The sequence below is a fragment of the Myotis davidii genome, unplaced genomic scaffold (assembly GCF_000327345.1).
Source record: "Myotis davidii unplaced genomic scaffold, ASM32734v1 scaffold609, whole genome shotgun sequence".
NCBI classification, from domain to species: Eukaryota; Metazoa; Chordata; class Mammalia; order Chiroptera; family Vespertilionidae; genus Myotis; species Myotis davidii.
Genome location: NW_006300164.1, coordinates 1,404,007 through 1,411,745, shown reverse-complemented (window position 1 = coordinate 1,411,745; position 7,739 = coordinate 1,404,007). Strand labels below are relative to the sequence as shown.

The 7,739-nt window shown below is 55.3% G+C and overlaps 1 protein-coding gene across 1 annotated transcript in view; it reads right to left on the bottom strand.

The window, feature by feature from the left end:
• The window catches only part of CACNA1B (calcium voltage-gated channel subunit alpha1 B), a gene marked incomplete at its 3' end in the record, with an annotated part of 199,377 nt that overhangs the window by 7,178 nt on the left and 184,460 nt on the right, over positions 1 to 7,739 (bottom strand). The window contains exon 41 of the mRNA XM_015572355.1: positions 6,748 to 6,856. Coding sequence (XP_015427841.1) covers positions 6,748 to 6,856 — 109 coding nt within the window. The remainder of the gene's footprint in view (positions 1 to 6,747; positions 6,857 to 7,739) is intronic.

Sequence of the window (7,739 nt, the reverse complement as noted above, 5' to 3'; positions counted from 1 at the left end):
GTGGGATAGTGTGTGTGTGCGTGTTGTGTGTGGTGTGGTGTGTGTGTGTGTGGTGTGTGGTATGGTGTGTGTGTGTGGTATGGTGTGTGTGTGTGTGGTGTGTGGTATGGTGTGTGTGTGTGCATGTGGTGTGTGTGTGGTGTGTGATATGGTGTGTGTGTATGCGTGTGGTGTGTGTGTGGTATGGCGTGTGTGTGTGGTAGTGTGTGTGTGGTATGGTGTGTGCGTGCGTGTGGTGTGTGTGTGGTATGGTGTGTGTGTGCATGTGGTGTGTGTGTGGTATGGTGTGTGTGTGGTATGGTGTGTGTATGCATGTGGTGTGTGTGTGGTATGGTGTGTGTGTGGTATGGTGTGTGTATGCATGTGGTGTGTGTGTGGTATGGTGTGTGTGTGGTATGGTGTGTGTATGCATGTGGTGTGTGTGTGGTATGGTGTGTGTGTGGTATGGTGTGTGTATGCATGTGGTGTGTGTGTGGTATGGTGTGTGTGTGGTATGGTGTGTGTATGCATGTGGTGTGTGTGTGGTATGGTGTGTGTGTGGTATGGTGTGTGTATGCATGTGGTGTGTGTGTGGTATGGTGTGTGTGTGGTATGGTGTGTGTATGCATGTGGTGTGTGTGTGGTATGGTGTGTGTGTGGTATGGTGTGTGTATGCATGTGGTGTGTGTGTGGTATGGTGTGTGTGTGGTATGGTGTGTGTATGCATGTGGTGTGTGTGTGGTATGGTGTGTGTGTGGTATGGTGTGTGTATGCATGTGGTGTGTGTGTGGTATGGTGTGTGTGTGGTATGGTGTGTGTATGCATGTGGTGTGTGTGTGGTATGGTGTGTGTGTGGTATGGTGTGTGTATGCATGTGGTGTGTGTGTGGTATGGTGTGTGTGTGGTATGGTGTGTGTATGCATGTGGTGTGTGTGTGGTATGGTGTGTGTGTGGTATGGTGTGTGTATGCATGTGGTGTGTGTGTGGTATGGTGTGTGTGTGGTATGGTGTGTGTATGCATGTGGTGTGTGTGTGGTATGGTGTGTGTGTGGTATGGTGTGTGTATGCATGTGGTGTGTGTGTGGTATGGTGTGTGTGTGGTATGGTGTGTGTATGCATGTGGTGTGTGTGTGGTATGGTGTGTGTGTGGTATGGTGTGTGTATGCATGTGGTGTGTGTGTGGTATGGTGTGTGTGTGGTATGGTGTGTGTATGCATGTGGTGTGTGTGTGGTATGGTGTGTGTGTGGTATGGTGTGTGTATGCATGTGGTGTGTGTGTGGTATGGTGTGTGTGTGGTATGGTGTGTGTATGCATGTGGTGTGTGTGTGGTATGGTGTGTGTGTGGTATGGTGTGTGTATGCATGTGGTGTGTGTGTGGTATGGTGTGTGTGTGGTATGGTGTGTGTATGCATGTGGTGTGTGTGTGGTATGGTGTGTGTGTGGTATGGTGTGTGTATGCATGTGGTGTGTGTGTGGTATGGTGTGTGTGTGGTATGGTGTGTGTATGCATGTGGTGTGTGTGTGGTATGGTGTGTGTGTGGTATGGTGTGTGTATGCATGTGGTGTGTGTGTGGTATGGTGTGTGTGTGGTATGGTGTGTGTATGCATGTGGTGTGTGTGTGGTATGGTGTGTGTGTGGTATGGTGTGTGTATGCATGTGGTGTGTGTGTGGTATGGTGTGTGTGTGGTATGGTGTGTGTATGCATGTGGTGTGTGTGTGGTATGGTGTGTGTGTGGTATGGTGTGTGTATGCATGTGGTGTGTGTGTGGTATGGTGTGTGTGTGCATGTGGTGTGTGTGGTATGGTGTGTGTGTGCGTGTGGTATGGTGTGTGTGTGTGGTATGGTGTGTGTGGTAGTGTGTGTGTGTGTGGTATGGTGTGTGTGTGGGGTGTGTGTGGGGTGTGGTGTGTGTGTGGGGTGTGGTGTGTGTGTGGTGTGTGTGTGGTATAGTGTGTGTGCGTGTGTGTGTGTGGTTTGTGTGGGGTGTGGGGTGTGTGTGGTTGTATGTGGGGGTGTGTGAGGGGGGGCAGCCCTGGGGATGGGAGGGGCTTGATCTCCCAGACACTCGCCCACCCAGTGATATGCACTGACCCCCGCCAGGGCTGTCACCAGTGATGGAACAAACCCAAGAGCTGCCTCTGGAAGGACAGACCCTCATCCACAAGGAAGGGCGGTCAGTTAGGGCCCAGCCTGGTGGACAGAGGTCAAGCCACGCGGAGGGGCGAGAAGGGCCCGAGAGGCCTCAGGAGCAGCAGCATGTGCTCTGAGACCCGGAAGCAGACGGCCCGCCTGGGGTGCCGCACAGGAGCCTGGGGGGAGGGCACAGAGGCCGAGGCGAGGGCAGGGGGATGAAATATGCCGTCTACCTGTGACATCTGGTTTATTTTATTTTAAATATTTTTTTGATTTCAGAGCGGAAGGGAGAGGGAGAGAGAGAAACATCAATGATGAGAATCACGGACCGGCTGCCTCCTGCACGCTCCACATGGGATGGAGCCACAACTCGGGCCTGTGCTGACCGGGAATCGAACCCTGACCTCCTGGTTCATAGGTCGACGCTCAGCCCTGGCCCTGCAGCCGGCGCATCTGGTTTATTGACGTGTAATGTACAGAGTGAAACCCACCCATTCTAGTTTTCCCAGTTACGGCTTCTGGTCACGGCCTATGGTCACGGTTCCACCACCCCCACGCGGGCCAGGGCCCGGCTGCCCAGCCCCTGCACCCTCTGCAGCCAGCACCCCGGCGTCCCCCGGCCCCCGCCCAGGGCCGTCACGGACGCTTCCTGGCTCCACCGTGACCTTCTCCCCAATGTCGTGCACGTGGCACCACACAGGTGCTGGACTTGGGGTGTGACCCCTCACTCAGCGGGACACATGCGAGCCCCCGGGGAGGACCGGGGTCTGCCGGTTGCTGCTCACTTGAGGGACATGTGACTTGTTCAGTTTGGGGCCCTCGGAAAAAGCCACACTCAGAAGGCCTTGTGCACGTCTCCTTTCACCCGCTTTCCAAGGTCTCCATGGAGACACCGAGCCTCTCTACGCGTGGGTCCCAGCCTTCCCCGAACCCTCTCTGGGGACGTATCTGCTCAGTCGTCTGCCCATTGAGTGGGTTGTTGGCTTTCTTACTGCCGAGGTGTCAGGGTGGCTCCGTGCGCGGGGAGCCCACCCTGGGTCAGTGTGTCACACACCCTCCCTCTGAGTGGCTCGCCTGTCTTCATTCTGTGAATATCTTCTGAGAACAAAGTTTCTTATCAGTGTTTCCTTTTGTGGCTCCAGCTTTTTGTATTTTAAGGTAATCTCTGCCCAACTTGAACTGCTAGGGTTCCCTCCTGTTTCCTTGCGGAGGTTTTGTGATTTGACATCTGTGTGGGTGACCCACGTCCAGTTAACTTCGTGAGGGAGACAGGGCTGTGCTACCGGCTGGACTGTGCTCCCTTTCCTATGCTGAGACCTTAACGTCCAAGGTGACTGGGACAGGGCCTCGGAGGAGGCAAGCAGGTGAGATGAGGGCCTCAGGGTGGGGCCCTGGTCCCCGATTCGTGTCCTTACCAGGAGAGGCACCCACTGAGGGAAAGGCCCCGCGGGGACATGGGAAGGTGGCCCTGCACAGGCCAGGAGAACAGCCGGAGATGAGCCGACCTTCCTGGGACCTTGGACTTGGACTCCCAGCCTCCAGACCATGAGCAACAGGTTTCGGTGGGTGAGCCCCTCAGTGTCAGGTCTCGTTATGGCGGCCCAAGCCGACGACAACGGTAAACGTCAGGCTCACAGACTGGCATGTGGTTGCCTGCACGTCTCAAGCACCGTTTCTGAGGCCGCTCTGCACGAGCTCCTCTGCGGCACCAGGGAGCGAGCGCCCGCAGCGGGGAGTCCCTCCAGGAGTCGGCACAACTCTATCAGGCCTACGGCCTCCCCCCACCCCACAGCTCACAGCCAGCCTCTGGTTCAGGAAGGTGACGGCTCCAGCTGAGCTCTTCTCTTCAAAACTGTTTGCTACTCAAGATGTCCTGCTTTTCTACAGACGTTTTAGAACTGGTTTGTACATTTCTGCCCAAAGCCCCTCTTGTCTTTGACTGGGGTAACATCAAATCCGTTGATTGATATTAGAAGAATCGACGTCATCTAATGCACGAACATGACATGGTGCTCGATTTATTTAGGTCTCTGAGTCCTCTAGCCCCGTGGTCGGCAAACTGCGGCTCGCGAGCCACATGCGGCTCTTTGGCCCCTTGAGTGTGGCTCTTCCTAAGCCATTGGAGTCCCCTAATTAAGATAATAACAATGTACCTACCTATATAGTTTAAGTTTAAAAAATTTGGCTCTCAAAAGAAATTTCAGTCGTTGTCCTGTTGATATTTGGCTCTGTTGACGGATGAGTTTGCCGACCACTGCTCTAGCCCATGTTTTGGAATTTGCAGCATACAAGTGTTACATACATATTTTTAGAGTTTCCAGTAATACGGAAATATTTCATGTTTTCAGTGATTTCATGGTATTTTCCCAATCTCAATTATTAACTGCTAATATAAACACTGACTGCATTCTGTGATCTTGCTACATTCACGTTAATTTTAGTATTTTTTTTATGGCTTAAAACAACAGAAATGGATTGTCTTAGTTCTGGTGGCCAGAAGCTCAAAATTAAGGTGTCAGGGAAGCCACGCTTCCTCGGGGAAGGGTGAACGACCCTGCCGCGTCGCCTCTTCGCTCCTGTGGCTCCCCTGAACGGTGGGCACACGTTGGCTTCTAGTTGCCTCGGGTTCATGAACGTTTTATTAGTCAGTCCTTTGGGGGATTTTCTGCAGAGACAAGCACGTCGATTGCTGCACCTCTTCTCTCTTCGTCTGATTTATTGCCAGGGGCAGGACGTCCAGTACAACGCTGAACAGGCATGGAGACAGCAGACGCTGTGGAGGAACAGGACTCGGTCTTTCTCTGCTGAGCACGTCATCGCGGCTGGTTTCCCACAGTGCCCCTCACCAGACTGAGGGCGTTTCCTTGAATTTCTATTTTATGTAGGATTTTAAAAATCATAAATGTTATTGAGATGATTATATAGTTTTTCTTTTTTGATATATTAAATTGTATGTATTGATTTTTAAATGTGAACCAATAAACCTTGCTTTTGTCCTCATGTATTATTTTAATGTGTGTGTGTGTGTGGGTGTGCGCGCCTGCGCGTGCACAGCTAGATTCAGTTTGCTACAATTATATAGACTTCTGTGTCTATATTCATGAGAAATATTGGTCAGTGATTTTTTCCCGTTAGTGTCTTCGTTGGGGTTTGACATCAGAGCCATGCTGGCCTCGTAAAATTGAGAAATATCCTCTTTTTCTATTTCCTGGAGAGTCTGTGTGGAACTGGCATTATTTCCTCCTTAAGTGTCTGGCACACTTCACCAATGGGGCCCACCGAGCCTGTGGTTTTCTTTGTTAAAAGGTTTTTAACTACGAATTTAATTTCTTTCATAAACACAGTCCTACTCAGCGTATCTGCTTTCTCAGGTCTGTTCGTGAATGAGCCTGACGGCCGTCAGTGCACTTTTCCTGTCACTGACACTGCTAGAGCCTTGCCATGCAGTTGTCCATAAAACCTGTCACCCAGATGATGTCGCAGGATCTGCAGTGATGCTCCCTCTTCCGTTCCTAAGGACGATTCTCGTCTTCATCAGTCTGGCTAGATGTCTGCTCACGTCATTGGTGTGATTTTCCAGGTGATCATTCTGGCTGTTGTGTTGAAGGAAGACCGAGAGGGTGAGAGCAGAGAGCAGCTGGGACCAGGAGGGCAGTGGGGAGGCCAGCATGGTCCTAAGCCAGATGGACTGTGAAGGCAGAGTCAGAGCTACGATAAGAGATCAGACACTGATCGGAAACGGGGTAAGAAAGAGAGGAGCAGCTGGAAGAACAGCCCACACCGACAGGACGGGCGGGAAGGCGGGGGTGAGCCAGGGCTCTGGACCGCTCACTGGGACTCCAGGTGCAGATGGTAACCAACCGTGGGACGCACAGGAGGGACGCGGGGAGGCCTGGGCTACCTACCAAAGCAACGGAGACGGGGCGGGGCAGGACGGAAGGTCGGCCAGACAGGGAGAAGCAAAAGGGTTTCAAAGAGAAGGGAGAAGAGGTGGCAGCGAGGCCAGGTCAGGGCTCAGACCGCCGAGAGCAGCGGCGGGGCTGTGCGCGGGGCAGTCCCACGGGAGACGAGGGGTGAGAAAGGAGAGACGGTGTATGCGTCTCTTGAGCTTTTGCTTTGAGGGAAGAAGAAAAACCGGGAAGTTGGTAGAGGGGAAGAGAAGGGTTTTTAAAGATGGGAGAAATGATAGCATGTTCATGTTTTACACACATAATCCAGCGGAGCACTGACGGAGGGGAGAGCGGGGTAGGTAATGAGAGCAGGCTGTGTGCGCGGGCGGGGCCTGGCCCATCAGCTAGTAAGGGTGCGACGCAGGGGGGCAGGGGCTGGGCAGGATGCGCAGGTGCCCCTGGTGACTGATTTTCTCTGGGAGGGGGAAGCAGTGATCAGGAGGGTTAGGGTGGGGCCCACAGGGTGCAGGCTCCCTGGCCCCTCGGAGGCTGGGCCTGATGAAGGCTCACTGGGGAGGGGCAGGAGCGGTGCTGGGTGATGTCCCTGTGCCTCAGTTTCCTCATGTGAAAAGGCGACACGGTCAGTGCCCAGCACAGGCGCCTTGACAGCCGTTCTCGGTGCCCCCTGCAGGCCCATGGCCCCTGCACACCCGCCAGGGTGGCTCCCGGTGACCCCGCTCACCTGGGGCCAGCTTGATCTCCAGCGCCGTGCGGATGAGGGCCATCAGCGTGGACGTGAAGTGGACGGTCATGTCCTCGCTGGAGATGGGCATGTTCATGCGGACCAGGCGCTGGGAACAGGGGCAGGTCAGGGCCAGGCTTGCCGGGGTCCCCCCCAGAGCCCGTCAGTGCTGAGGCCCCTGGAGGTGACCCCTGCAGCGCCCGGGACAAGATGAGACTGGGACCTGGGAGTTTTGCCAGCAGCCCTGTTCCCGCACCAGCCCTCCCGTGAGCTGAGGATTCTCCGCTGCAGAGAAGTGGACAGACGGCCAGGTGAAGGGGCCCTGGGCTGGCCAGGGCCCGGCTCGTCCTGACAACAGGCCCCTTCTCAGCCGTAGGCCCCTCTGCCCCCGCCCCTGCCCGAGGGGGTGGGGTGTGGGGTGCAGGACCAAGGCTGCATCCTGGACAACAGGAGGGTCGATCCCTGCCTTACTCCTGGGCCCATCTCTCCCAGCACAGCCTGGAGCACCGACAAGGGCGGGGGCAGCGCTGGGCTCCAGAGGCGACATTAGGTCCAGGAAGCCTCTGCCTCTCTCCAGGGGAAAGACCCCGAGGAGCTGGGGCTGCAGGGAGAGGTGCGGGCCACGCCACAGGGGCACGGGGCTCCAGGCCAGACGGGCAGGGGTGCGTCCCTTTCCTCCCTCAGTTTCCGAGGACAGAGCAGCCCTGCGCCCCACCCGCTCCGTACGTCAGGCGGAGGCTCTGAGGATGCACGGGCCTCCTGGAGGAAGGGTCTCAGGGGTCTGCAGCGCCCTGAGCACAGAGGGTACCTGCCTACCTGTCCCCTCCCAGCGGCCTGCTGTCCCCTCCACAGCATGGGAGCTGGAGGTGGGGCAGGGCCCACCGGGGGCTGGGGAGGCCATTCTGCCCCCAGCACCGCCAGCGTCCTGGCCCCAAATGGAATCCTCAGCCTGATGGAGGGCGGGAGGCCAAGACACAAACCACCCCCCCTAA